The sequence below is a fragment of the Rhamphochromis sp. 'chilingali' genome, assembly GCF_963969265.1.
Source record: "Rhamphochromis sp. 'chilingali' genome assembly, chromosome: 6".
Taxonomy (NCBI): domain Eukaryota; kingdom Metazoa; phylum Chordata; class Actinopteri; order Cichliformes; family Cichlidae; genus Rhamphochromis; species Rhamphochromis sp. 'chilingali'.
In genome coordinates, this window is record NC_137933.1 from 14,266,617 (window position 1) to 14,281,619 (window position 15,003).

Consider the following 15,003-nt stretch of genomic DNA (forward strand, 5'->3'; position numbering starts at 1 on the left):
TGTAGCTGCTGAACCAAAATGCAGAAGCAGTGTGTGGAAAAAAAAGTACAACCCATGATTGAGTAGCTTGTAGAACCACCTATAACAGCAATAACTAACTTGTGTGTCTCTTCGATTCATTGCGGTTAGCAAGGATTTCAATTATGCACAGCTCTCTTAAGTTCCTGCCACAGCATTTTAATCAGGTTGAGGTCTGGGCTCTAACTGGGCCATTGCAGCACCATGATTCTTTTCTTTTTTGGTCATGCTCTTGTAGATTTACTGTTTTGCTTGGAATCATTGCCCAATTTCAGCTTCATCTGTCAGACAGACAGCCTCACATTTGACTCTAAAATAGTTTGGCTTATAGAGGAGTTCAAACTTAATGACTGTGAGGTGCAGGTTCTGTTGCTGCAAAATAGGCCAGATCACCACCCCTCCACCACAGTACTGTGGTGATTTGCTGCGCTTGGTTTTCACCAAAAATTGTGCTCTACATTATGTTCAGACATCTCCACTGTCTGGTCTGGACATGACAAAAGACATGTAGACTCTGAGATGCTATTACTGTGTATTGCATCGTCTGACTTTGGGGTGAATTTACTGGGTCATTCACTCCTGGGAAGATTGTCACATATCTGACAGTTACACATAAGCAAAAAGTGAAAATGTTTGGTTTTACGCAGGTGCTCACACTTACTGATGATCAGTTAATCAAGTGCATTCGATTAACAGCACCTTACTGTTTCTATAGGACTACAGACCTGCTGGGCAACGAGTTCTATACAACTGTGCAACTTTAAACTGTGATGTTAAAAATTAGCTTTCAAAGTATTTCTCCACTGGTGGAATCTCCTCAGGGCTCGCTGAGCAGATTCTCTTCAAATGTTAAAGCTGATTGTGTGACGAAATTGAAAGTATTCCTGCAGTGGAGTAAAAGTGCATTAATCAATAGTTTCAGGAATGATGAATAGACTTGGCTCTGCATGATAATCAATAAGATGGGACATTTTAGTCTGACACCGTGAGTGTGCTGCCTGGAATATTGTAGTTTATAGGTAATACTGGTATTGCTTTATGAATTACAATGTCTGAAACAGGAAAACAAATGTATTATAGCACTGGCCTTTCTAACCAGCAAACAGATCATTTTTAATAAACTTAAAGCTACACAAACCAAACAGTTTGAGGATGGAAAGCTGCCATAAAGATGTTATGGAGATCAAATTAGTGGAGCAGGCAATTCTCTGGGACCTGATGTGCTTGATGGTCCTTGGAGCTTTATTGGATCATATTTTAAGAAAGTTTAAACCGATTCTATAACACTGAACTTCTGTATATTCTGTACCCGAACATCACCCCAATTTATGTTTCTTTTTTGTTTTGTCTTTTTATCTGGAAAGGGGACATATACGCATATAAAATAGTTGTTGCTCTATAATACTTTATAAGAAATCTTTTGCACTATATTGTATAAGACATTTTCACAGTATCCAACGATTTTCATTTTAGTAGACGCTTGTTCGCACGCTGTTGTGTGCATGTATAAAATGGCTTTGGTGGACAAAAAAAAGTTTGCTCATGGTATTGCTCAATTTGGAATCCTTTTTACTGCTAAAATAAAGTGGGGCACATAAGAAAAAAGGTAAGAATCGCTGCATTAGAAGCTTTTACTTTCTTCACTTCTCAATTTAGAGAGAAATCGCGTCCACATTCTTTTTACAGGAGTTAATTTTTTCTTTTCACCCGTGTCCATTGACACCTATACTATTCAATTCTCCGACGATGCCTAGCAACAGCTCCCAAATCTCGCGTTGGAATCACATATCTTCCCAGCACATTTTGAACTGCGTAGCGATCGAGTTATCCTGCGTTGTGTGTGGGGAAAATAAACATCAACATGGCAGATGTTGAAACGGCTAAAGAGGAACCACAGGAGGAGGAAATTTCTGAATCAGTCAAGTCGGAACCCGACGAGACATCTGAAGAAACACCCAACGGTGTGAAAATGTGAGTTAAAAAGTTGTAATATTATCCGGTCGTTCTGCGTCGCTGTTAGCTAGCTTAGCTAAAATGGAGTCCTTGAATATTAGCTATTGTTAGCAAAGAATCCTCCAATCTCTTGTAAGAAATATAACGTCGAAGTATATGTGTTAAATTTAAATATAATGTAAGACTTTAAGGTATATATGCATCTCCATAAACTGTGGCCACAATGTTACAAGGCTGGTGCAATGGGTCATTCTCGGTTAGGTGCTACTCTCCATTGTGTTGTGCTTTCATATTTAGCTAAAGCTAACGAAACTCTGAAATTCAGCGCTAGTAACCACCAAGCCAGCCTTACTTTAATTAAATTAATTAGGTTTAACCACAAGCAAAATAAGCTGTGCTTTTACTAGTTAGCACCCATTCTAATCTTAATGAAATTGTTCATGGCCATTGCGCTATGCTATGCTAACAAACCTGCGGTTAGCTGCTAATGGCTCCGCGCTGTTGCACAAAAATTATACCGGCTTAATACATTTAAAGTGCTCTATACGCATTAAAGTATCAGTTCATTTAAAATGTGTGCTGTATTTTCATAAGGATTTATAAAATGTCACACTTGGTTAAAATCCTCATTATGTTGGTCTTTAGCGAAATCAGAAGTTGCATGAATACCTTTCTTTTAATTTGTTTATGCATTCATCTACTCACGTAGTTGTCATTTACACGCAAAGAAATCCAAAGTTTGTCCAGCACGTATGCATGCATATTGCTGTTTGTGGGTATGGCTATTTTAGATCATGATATTATTATTATTATTATTATTATTACTTTAGATCCATATTATAGAATTTATTAATATGAGTAGAGTTTTTTGTATGTATAAGGTTAAAAAAGGTATAAATTAAATTTCTAAAGCAAATCACAAAAGATGAGTCTGCTATTACTCACAAATTTATTAAGGGTAGATTTTTAATTTGATGCCCCAGTGATCTGTGGAAGATGTTTAGAGATGTTGACCTGCACTTCTCTGTATTTTGTAGGGAAGAAGAAGGCAAGCCCCCCAAAGAAAAGCATGATGGTAAAGAGAAATCCTCTGGAGGCAGAAGAGGAGGCCGCTACCATCCCTACAAAGACAAACATGGTGGAGAAAAGAAGGGTGCTCATAGGAACAGAGTGTTCATCAGCAATATCCCGTATGATATGAAGTGGCAGGCAATTAAAGATCTAATGCGTGATAAAGGTAATCTACCCAGTGATGGGTATGGCGTCTTTCCCTCTGCCTCTCTCTTCAGCTGAAAAGAAGATTTTGACCTTTTGTTCTGTTTTGTTACAAGCTTGAACGTTTGCTTCTAACGCCAGCTAATTTGTGTGTAGCTTTTGTGGATATGCTTAGTGCAGATATTAAGGAACCGCCATATTGTGATTTAAGGTTATTGGAGTTTTAATTCTTTTATTTATGTATTTATTTTTGGATGGGCACCAATTTAGCTTGGGCTGATATGTATGTGAGGAAAAAGTAGGATTTACGTAGTTACATTGTTACTTGTTTTAATGGATTGTCAGCTCCAAAATGTAACCTCAATCCAGCAAGGAATATTTTGATTGTTGAATGTTTTTGTTGCATCTGCATTAAGGTGAATCTTGCTAGTATCAATGAAAAATATTCCAATGTTTTACTTTATGAAATACAGAGTTCCCAAAAAAGATATTTTGAAAGGTCAAAGGACAGCTTAAACATCTCAACTGCCTTGAATGGAATTTGTTGCTAAACTGATCACGTTGAAGTCTTTTGATTTGAATTTTGAAATTCCCAGGTTTAATATAGCTGTGTTTTTGTTTTTTGCTGTTTTTGTTTTTATTTTTCTGGCCTTGGCCTTTGGGTGTCTCAGTCACTGCCCAGAAAGGCATGGTGTTGTCTGGTGGGATGTTGGTCTGGGCTGGCTGTTGATCAATGGGGACATCTCCATCTGTAGCTGTATTGCCAAGGCCAGCGGTGATTTGAAGACTTGGTGACTTAAATTCCTTTGTTCTTTTGGTATTTTCCCTTTGTATGTCTCATGTAGTTGGTGAGGTTACATACGTGGAGCTCTTTAAGGATGCTGAAGGAAAGTCAAGGGTAAGTGATGTGGCCAAATTGCTGCACGAGGTTTTAAATGCCCTCAGCAGGCTCTCAATAATGTAGTGCTCTTTTAGGCTCTGATCCTTTGGGTTAAATGAACTGGAGACACTATAGGTTGTGTTTAGAGCCTGAAAGATGGCTAATGATTGATTTTTCATTTGAAAGGGAGATGTCCTGTTGACTTTTGGAAATGTAGCCAATGAACTCATCTAAGAGTATACTTTTGCTTTTGTTGTTGTCATTTCAATTGGTTTAAAAGTTTGTTTGTTTGGCCATTTTCCAAAGGGAAATGCGGGGTTGTGTGATTGGTCTTATTGATTGACCCTCATGTCTCAAAATTTTATTTTACAATTCTGTTATATGGCAAAGCTTTCTGTTTAATGGAACAAAGCAGTTGCAAAAGACCACGTAGTTGTTTTTGTTATGTCTTTATGTTAAATGGCAACAAATGATGCAATAGATTTAAAGATGAACCACACATTTTTTCTCTTAAAGTCACAACTTGTTAATCCTAAACAATGTACTAAATACATTTGTTGTTGCTTTTTTCATCTATCGTGGTAATCAATGTCCAGTTCAAAACCTAAATATTTTCAGGTAAAATAATAGAATGTTTAAATATTACTGACAAATGTGATTGTTTTTTTTTTTTAGTTTTTTTTTTTTATTTTAACTGCAACCTTTATATATTACTGTTTAGATATTTTTCTTCTTGTAATATCTTTAATTATTAAGAAATGTGATGTTTGTTTGTTTTTGTTTTTTTTCAGAATTTTTTCTTGTTTGCAGTAAAGTTAAAAACCAGCCGGCTCAAGCCAGCAGGGAAAATATGGCCAACATGCATAAAAAACATATTAAAAACTAGTTGAGATGTTATATTATGTTTTTGTTTGTAATATCTTGTTTTTAACTGTATTTTGTTCCCTCCTTCTGTGACTCCTGAACTCCTGTGATGCCACCTTCGTAGGGGTGTGGGTAAGAAACCCTATTTTTCTCAAAGAAACAACTTTTGTTTTTATATGTTGTGCTCGCATTGACTCATGTGGCGTCTCCGTTTGCCTCGTTCAACAGTGTGGTGGAGTTCAAAGATGAGGAGTTTGTGAAGAAGGCAGTATTAACTATGAATAAACATGACCTGAGTGGAAGGCCACTCAACATCAAGGAGGTGAGAAGCATAGATTGCCGATTATATTTAGCTGTTCTCTTTTTTTTTTTTTTTTTTTTTTTTTTTTTTTTTTTTTTTTAAGAAAAGCTGATCTCATGTTGCTATTTTCTGTTGATTGTGGGCATATGAAGCAGTCATAAAAAGATTGTGGTGGTAACCATGATGTAGCATTATTACATTACATATGTTTTTGTTAACATCAGATCTGAAAATATCCAGCGATGTACCACTAAATTAAAATGACACTGTGAAATTTTCTAGTTTTATTTATTTTTTCTTAAATGTTATCATAATGTTTTCTATTTAAGGACCCTGATGGAGAGCATGCCCGCCGTGTGTTGCAACGCATGGGAGGGGGTCAACAGGGAGGCCGTGGGCAGGACATGGGGCCTGGTGTGATGAACCTCCCGCCCTCCATTGCTAACAACCCTAACATCCCACCTGAAGTCATCCATGCATTGGAGGCTGGGCGACTTGGCAACACTGTGTTTGTAGCTAATGTAAGGAAATGTTATTAAACATTAATTATCACTGTGCAATTTAGGGGTGGGTTTTTATAATCGATTCATCGATTAAAATCGATTCTGGCTTGGATAACGTAAAATCGATTCATTAAAATCCTGAATCGATTTTTTAATATTAATTTATTTTGTCCGAAATGCCAGAATCTCTGGTGACATCTCACAAAATTTCAAGAACCACCAAACAGTAAATGAGAGCAGGTACAGGGATTCTGCACATAGACTTAAACACACAGCGCGACCCGCGGATCAGAATCAGTTAGATGTCGCCTTTCTCACAGTCGGGGCTGAAAGCCGACAGCTCGCTGATCCGGGTCCGCGCTTTGTGTTCACGCCCTTTATGCGCTGATTCTAAAGCTGTTAGTTTGATCTCTCTCCAAACAATATTGACCGAATCAGCAGCAAAAGAAGATCCAAACGCTTCACATAAACATCGTCATGAATTCACTCTTTTACTGTTTTGCTTCCATTGCGATGCGCAGCTCTCTCTCTCTCCCTCCCCCTCTCCCCCTCTCTCTCTCGAACAGTTTCGCTTTCTTCATTATTCGCTTGCTTGTTACACAAGTCTACTGTTGCTTACAGCGCTGTCGGCCGCTGTTTTTTCCCCTTTTACATTCTTCCGAAAAGAAAACCTCATTTCTGCTGTTCAATACTGAACAAATTGAAACTTTTTAAAATTATTCAAAATGCAAAATGCTTAGCCATGTCTCTAATAAAACCGCTGTAACGTCAGAGGTAATGTTGATTAATTAATGGTTTTCTTTCGTTTTTGATGTACTGCAGAATATTTTTATAAAATCCCAGGCCAGGAAAATCACCTACATGTTTTTCTGTGTTTTATCTTCAGCTACTTTGACACAAAGGCATCTGCTGTGATGCTCACACCTTGGATAAAGTCTTGAGAGTGTCAGCTTCCTTTTTATAGATACAAAAATATGTAAATGTCCTGATCTGAATTATATCTCTGACTGTCAAAATTTCCCAGATTTAAATCGAATCGAATCGAATTAAATCGAATCGTGGATCGAATCGATTCGGGACCTTGTGAATCGGAATTGAATCGATTCTAGAAATCAGTGACGATACCCAGCCCTAGTGCAATTGTAGACATCTGCCAAGCACACTCGTATACATAGTGAAGGCTTTAAAGTAATTTAATAGCTTGGCACCAGAGATTAGTATTACTAATTAAATATTTGACCAGCTGTGAAATACGTCCACAATCATATGTTTCTACAGGATTTGTGCCAGTCTATTTTAAGCCTGGCAGCCCACCAGAGTTTAATGGAGCTTCAGCTGGGCCTAAACATTGTGTAATTTAAAAAAAAAGTTTTTATGATATGTGTATATGTTGTAGCTACAACTGTTTAGCAAGCAAATCCACTTTCACCATTACAGTTACCGTTAACTGTTTACGCACAAACATGTAATTTAGAATTATTGTTGGGGGAGGGCGGTCAACCTGGAGAGAACCCACACAGACACAGAAAGGCTTTAGCTGGCCGGTGAATTCAAACCCCTTTTTTGTTGTGAGGTGACAGTGCTAAACCCTGCACCACTGTTCTACCCCGACCAAAAGAGTTAGTAGACCCCTAAGTAAGCGAAAATAACTAGATAACTACTGACATACGGTAGTATTGTTTTAACTCCTTTCATGTGCTATCCATCCACTAATGTTTACTGTTTACCGTAAGCAGTAGTATAATCCACTTTACTTTGTCTTCGTACTGAAAATGGGAAATGAACTCCCCACTGTACCACCGTCACCACCCTCCATAAGAGACGGCTACAAAAGCTGCTGTGCCATCTTTACCACACAGTGTGCACAGTATGGCTGTCACTGATATGGAGGTATAGCAGTTTCCAAATCTGTGTAGTAATCTTTTTTTTTTTTCCTATTTATTAAACGCACTGGTGTCTTTCTATTGTTCAACAGCTGGATTTTAAGGTGGGGTGGAAGAAGTTAAAAGAGGTGTTTAGTATGGCCGGTGTGGTGAAGCGAGCAGATGTAAAGGAAGATAAAGATGGCAAGAGCCGTGGGATGGGAACAGTGACTTTTGAGCAGCCACTGGAAGCTGTGCAGGCCATTTGTATCCTTTATAATTAAGTATTAATTAAAAAAGAAACAAAAAGAGAAAAAGAACTTATTCTGTACAATATTTACCACAGCATTCTCCTTGATGTTGATTCCAGCCATGTTTAATGGGCAGATGCTCTTTGACAGGCAGATGCACGTAAAAATGGTACGTGTGTGTTGTTTTTGTTTGTTAAGTTACAATGTGCTTTAAGCTATGCAGACGATGTGAATATGTGGGCAAAGAAAAATGCTTGGTCTTGCAGGATGAGAAATCTCTACCCGTTGAAGACTTTCGGCAAGTAGAAAAAGCACCTCAGTTACCACGTGAGTTTGCTGTTATTCCCTTATCATAAGCAAAAAACGTAATTTAAAAAAAATTGTTTTATTATCATTAATCAAGTAAACGCGTCTTACCAGAACAGGAAGTGAACAGCTGCATTTTAACAAGATGGTGTGTGAGTGAATAAATAATTTGTTCACCAAAATGGCAGTGTGCCTTTAGTATGTATGAAGTATGTCTTGAGCATTTCTTGTGGTTGGAGACAATACAGAAGGAATTTTTCTTCTTTGTGTAGGTGGTCTAGGTGGTATTGGCATGGGATTGGGGCCAGGAGGTCAACCCATCAATGCCAACCGCTTGAGTGGTGGAGGCGGCATGAGCGCTATGGGACCTGGAGGTCAGTCACCTTTTGAGATATTAGGTTTAAATTATATTCAGTGCAAAGTGTGTCGTATATATGCCGAGTTGCAACAGTTTGTCTTTACAAGCCAATATTTATCCGACAGAATTACATTTCCACTAGCTGATCATCAAATTAGGGTCTCAAGGCAATATTAACTGTGTTCAAGTTAGACTGACATATATGCAACATACCAGTGTCTGTTTTTCTATTAGCCTCGATGTGCAAAGAAATGAAATGATCAGAGCTCTGTCCAGATAATATTTAAGCGCTTTTACGTTGTAAATTTTATGGAATTACATCTGTTTCTTGTAATTCGATGTTCCTTTGTCTTTGCCAGGTATGGATGTATCAGGTTATGGTGGAATGAACAGACTTGGGGGAGGTGAGCTTTTTGCTACCTACGAGTTTCTTTCCTGTTGAATGACCATGGTTACCTCGGTGTTAACAAAGGAGATTTCTTTTTCTCTTCTGCTTTCGATAGGAATGAGTAGTGCAAGTGGAGGCTTTGGAGGCATGGACAGCATGGGCAGTATGGGTGGGTTTGGAGGGAGGGACATGGCACCAGTTGGCAGAATGGGAGGTAAGTCTGTTTTACCCTCAGTGGGCCAAAAATCAGGTTTTCTTGTTTGTTATTGGTAACTAATGTGTCATCTCGTTTTATTGTTGATTGTTTTGTTTCTCTTTCATTGTATTTTTGGTGTTAAGATATGTACCGATCAGGAATGGGTGGAATGGATCGGGACTTTGGGCACGGTGACATGCCAATGAATCGAGGATTTGGGGATTCTTTTGGAGGAATGGGTAAGTTATACTCTCACTTCAGTGAGGCTGTGAGTTCTACTGCATCGTGGTATAATCGAATTTGCATCAACTTGCACTCTTCTTTAGGTGGAGGCTTTGGAGGAGGCATGGGCAGTGGTGGCATGGGGCACATGGGAACTGGATTAGGCACAGGTTAGGAAAAAAAAAATCTTAATACACAGTGTTTCAAATTATCATTTTTATAGCAGTTGTTCAGTAATTAAAGGTACATGAGACTCCACAACAGTACTCTTACTTAAAGTTTGGGCTGCCCCCAAATCATCATTTCCTTCCAGTAGTTAATATATTTAGTCTTTTCCAAGTCTGACCTTTTTGGTAAAATGTAACTCTTTTACTTGAATTTAAACAGTGTAAATTGATAAAAATGGAAAAATAAAAAAAAATGAAACAAAATTAACAGTATTTCCTGCTATAACATAAGTAACATCTCTCATATCAGGCTTCCTAAAGGATAACATTTGAATAGAGAAACAGAAGCTTAGATCTTTATGGCTGATTACAGCAACCTAATCTCCTGAACTGTCATACACTTAGCAGTGGGTGTGGAAACGTGTGGTCATGGTTGTCACACAGATTAAGAAAGTAGTGTATTAATACGTCTTACTTATTAAGAGTCACAACAGACTCGGTCACCACACGCATTTTATTTTTGGTAACATAAATAAAGAATAAGATATAACAGGTTTTTTTGTATGAATTAGATTACTCTCTCTGGTAGCTGCTCTATAAACACCGGAACAACAGTATATATTTTTCTAGTGTTTTTCTCATTTTTGCTATGTAACTTTGCACTGTCCGCTTTATGCTGTAACAAATTTCCCTCGTGTGGGACTAATAAAGGTTATCTTATCTTACATTAATGACTAACCTCATATTGTGGCTGGAGCATCTCAGTTGTTCCCCTTCCCTACTGAAGTTTGGTCTGTTTACATCAATTTTCCATGCGATTGTATTTGTCAAAAAAAACCATCGGGAACTTTTATCAAGTGGAAAAAGGTTAGCGTTCATTCTCCAGGTTCACTGTGTTATGCTTTGGTAAGCTAACATAGCAGTGTCGCTAGCGATCACTAACACAGCATTATATACCATCTAGCCCAACTTCAGTAATCCTACAAACGTCACTATTGTGTAGTTTTCTCTCTACATTCATGTTGGAAGTGATAGCAGAGCTGTACGTTTTATTTTTTTCCAGAAATCTCTCAGTCAGAACATGCTATATCATGTTCAGGTAACTAGCGAAACCAGCGAGTTAACTTCTAACTCTGTTTAATTTAATAAATTCTGTTTTCATGGATGCCTGGACGTTAAACTTAATTGTTAAACCTGGTAAAGCAGCAACGCTGCTCATTTTATTAAAGATGAAAGAATTTAGAAAGTTTTTAACTCTCAGTGATGCTGCAGTGTTCGTTTGACTTTGGGACCTGAAGCGGATGGAGTTTAGGGCCCACTGTTTTATGCTTTGTTATGCTATCATCTGTGTCGCTAGCGATCACTAGCACAGCATCATATACCAGCTAGTCCAACTTCAGTAATCCTACAAACGTCACTGCTGTGTAGTTTTCTGTCTTCATTCATGTTGGAAGTGATAGCAGAGCTGTACGTTTTATTTTTGCCCAGAAATCTCTCAGTCAGAACATGCTACTAGTTTCGCTAGTTTAGGTAACTAGCGAAACTAGCCAGCTAACTATCTGCTAACTTCTAACTCCGTTAAATTTAATAATTTCTGTTTTCATGGATGCCTGGATGTTAAACTTAATTGTTACACCTGGTAAAGCAGCAACACTGATCATTTTATTAAAGATGAAAGTATTTACACAGTGTTCGTTTGGGACCTGACGCAGACGGGGTTTTGGACCCAGATTACTATGAGCCGTGAGGCTCCTGATTACGGTAGCCATAACGCTCAGACAATCGATCAAGCAGTGCGGCTTCGTAGCTTAGCAAAGTCCTACTAAAACATTTTTTGACTGATTTTTGAGCGCCGTGTACCACATAAAATTGGTTCGAGGTCAGTAAACACAGTCAGAATTCATAGATAAGGCGCACCAGAGTATAAGGCGCACTGCCGATTTTTGAGAAAATTAAAGGATTTTAAGTGCGCTTTATAGTGCGGAAAATATAGTACTTGGAGAAAAGAGATGCATTTTGAAGACCAAGAAAAAAACAGCAGAGGGCCTGGCTGGCCACAGCAACCCACAGAGAAAATATGCACTTTCTCTGTTTCATGTATGCCAAAAAACCCACACAAACCTGAAAATCTTTACAGTTACAGTGTAAGATGGAATCTATGATGGAGTTGTCAAGTTTTGGTTGACCAGCCTTATGGTATTTTTCCATTTCATCCCAGGCTTGTTTAAATTATTAGACTGAAAGTATTCAGAACACTGCTGCCTGTACTATAGCAAATGCTGTGGTATTTATTTTCCCAGAGATCGACAATTACTTGTTTGTTAGAGACTAAAAAGGGGTATAGTGGTTTGTCAGTAGTTAAAATGTTTTCTTTTCACAAAAGAATGAAGTTTTCCCATTGATTCTTCGTGCAGTGTGGTGACTAATTATTTAAACTGGTACAGAGTCTGCACCCACTGTATAAACAGTGTCATGGCGACATTGGCTTCTGTGATAGCAAGTTTGGAAGTGGAAAATCAATCCTCTTCTGCACCGTTTAGATACACTTCGGTTACATTTTATTAGAATAAGTTAATAAAAATCTATTCATAAAGCGGTGCAAAGTGTTTTAAAAGTCCCAATTCACAGAAATCTGTCATGAGGCTTTGTAGTTCTGCAGCAGTGCAGGAAACTGCAAACATGACCCTGTTAAAACCTAACTGTGCATTAGGTTAAATTGTTTGTGTGCACTTCTGTGTGTGTGTGTGTGTGTGTGTGTGTGTGTGTGTGTGTGTGTGTGTGCTCAGGTGGGGGAATGGGAAATATGTCGATGGACCGAATGGGCTCCAGCTTTGACCGTTTGGGAATGTCAGGAATGGACATGAACCGTGGCTTTGGTGGCTATGGAGGCGGGGGGCCGGGCCACATGGGTGGTGGCATGTCGGACAGAGGCTCAGGGTCCAAAGGAGGTTGCCAGATATTTGTGCGAAATGTAAGCAGAAATAAAACCATGTTCATTTATTCTGATTTTCAGAGCTGTTACATCTGTGGACATCCTTATCTTCCTATACAGTCAGTCGTGATAGTGATAGTAGTCATAGTGCAAGCACTATAGTATGCTGCCACTCAAAGTTTAAAATGTTAAAGGGGAATTCAAAGGTCCAGGTTTAGCAAACATCACTTGTGTTAGAATTTCTTGTAACCCCCCCATCATTCCTCTTTTGTTTAGATGTGTTCTCAAGACATTTGTGTATCTAAATTTACTGCTTCTTTAATCAGTTCGCTGTGCTAACATGATCAGTTAAACTTTAAGGTGATAAACGTTCATTAGATGTCATTAAATATATTGTTGCTGGGCCTTTGATTGGATAGCTGCATAAGCACACAAAGTTATTAATAATATGTGGTGTGCTTTGATGAATCATTAATTTTTGCTTGGAGGATTTATGATCAGTTCAATGTCATCTTTGACATGTTTGATTCCTGTACAAATAGGGCTGTTCGATATAACGATATATATCGGATGACGATATAAAAACGTCTTATCGTTTCATTTTACGCTATCGTTTGTTTCGTGGTGTTGCAAAATAAACGTTTACGGCAATATTTTTTCATTATTTTGATGGTCACTGTAGTGGCTATATTAATTTCTTAAAGTTCTCACTTTCTCTTATATTTATAACCACACTACAGACAGACAAGCGTTTGTTTTTATGCGTTGTCGTTAGCAACAACGACGGTAAAACCACCGCGTGTCCGCTTGTTTATGTTCCACATAAACATTTCACAATAAAGCTCAAGATCCTGTTGTGACTTTTCAAAATAAACTGAATCACGTGAAAGATGCAGTTTTACGGATTAGGAAGCAAAAAAGAGCCGTCAGGTGCTAAAAAAAATAAACCTTAGACTCAAACGTTAGAACAGGCTTTCACACGCAGCACGCCGTGTAAGAAATACTCACAAAGAAAACAGCGGCCCTTACAACTTATGTCTAAAAATGTATAGTTTCATGCATCAGTTAAAACACTCGACTCCAGGTACGCGACGCCCAGCTGGAAACACTTCACGCAAGTCGAGCTGCCCGAGATTCACAGAATTTATAGAAAATGTTAAATTTTTGTGATTTATATCGTTATCGGACGATAGATGTCTTAATATCAGGATATGAGATTTTGGTCATATCGCACAGCCCTATGTACAAAGGTCCAGCTGTAAATGTGTTAATGCTGACTAATGTAATGACTGAAGTATATTTTTGTTTTATAGCTGTCCTATGATTTGACATGGCAAAAACTGAAAGACAAGTTCAGTCACTGTGGTAAGTGTTTCGCTTATTATAGACCACTGAATTAATTATTCTGTTTAATTCATGAACCACTGGAGCACTTTTGGCATTTCACCACAATTGATCGCTGAAAACAAAGACCAATATCTAAGATTTAATCAGCACTTTGTTAAAGATTCTGCTTTCAAAATTCAGCCGTTGCTCATTCTTTTCTGCTACAGGTCAGGTAATGTTTGCAGAAATCAAGATGGAGAATGGAAAGTCGAAGGGATGCGGAACGGTGAGATTCGACTCTCCAGAGAGTGCCGAGAAGGCCTGCAGGATGATGAATGGAACCAAGATAAATGGCCGAGAGGTGGACGTCCGTATTGATCGAAACGCCTAGATCCTTTGTAGAAGTGAAGCTAACACGTACACATTCAGTCCCCTTGCCAATGATCTTTTGTTTTGTTTTAAAAACACAATTACTTCATATCTTCACGTGTAAACTGTTTCTTTCTTTCGTCCTTTTGTTTGTTAATGTAAACTACATAGCTATTTTGTTTTATAAACCCTTTTTAATTTGTGAGACAGTTTATTTGACCAAATAAAGTTTGTAATTTTTAAACTTGGTGGTTGTAAATTCTCCTGAGATCAAAGTCTCGAAGTTGTTCTTCATTGTCTAAACTTTTGCTGTAGTTCTGCCCCCACCCTCCAAGAACAGTGTTCTACATTGGCATCTTCAAATCTAAAAAATACCACAATAGTCCACAGATGAAACTCAGTATGAGCTTATTTTATAGGAACAAAAAGATATTCAAGTATTTAAACCTTCAAGCTTAAAGTTTAGTATTTTTAGTTAGATCGCGAGTGGGTTTGGCATAATCCTGACAAACTGAGTTACCTGCTGCGGCGACCTGTTAATAAGAATACAGCCAAAAGTAGCTGTTTTGTTTAGATTTGTTTGTTGTTTTTAGTTATATTATGGCACGTGTATGTCAGGGGAATACAATACGGACACCTAACTAGACATCAGTGCTGTAAAAAAGATGCATAACAGTGTGTCCTCAAGCTGTTAGAAAGATTTCATCAAAGCTACAGATTAAAACGGGATTTTAAACTATTTTTATTTGAATTAGGTTTGCTACAGTTTTGAACAAATTCTTTTTTTTGGAAGGTTTTTGTGCTTAGCTTGAACTAAGCTTTGTTGGGTTTGTTCTGAGGGTAGATTAGTGTCTAAAGTCCACGCAAGCATTGCAAACTTGGTTGTGGAAAA

General features: G+C 38.0%; 1 protein-coding gene across 1 annotated transcript; it reads left to right on the forward strand.

The window, feature by feature from the left end:
- Positions 1–1,804: 1,804 nt before the first annotated feature.
- Positions 1,805–14,355, forward strand: myef2 (myelin expression factor 2). The gene is made up of 17 exons (XM_080885828.1): positions 1,805–1,989; positions 3,009–3,208; positions 4,032–4,084; positions 5,055–5,062; positions 5,159–5,252; positions 5,561–5,752; positions 7,710–7,863; positions 7,967–8,016; positions 8,114–8,174; positions 8,426–8,527; positions 8,871–8,915; positions 9,015–9,113; positions 9,239–9,334; positions 9,422–9,487; positions 12,271–12,455; positions 13,730–13,781; positions 13,970–14,355. The coding sequence occupies exons 1-17, from the start codon at positions 1,880–1,882 to the stop codon at positions 14,131–14,133; spliced, it is 1,731 nt and encodes a 576-aa protein (XP_080741954.1). The 5' UTR covers positions 1,805–1,879; the 3' UTR covers positions 14,134–14,355.
- The last annotated feature ends 648 nt before the right edge of the window (positions 14,356–15,003 follow it).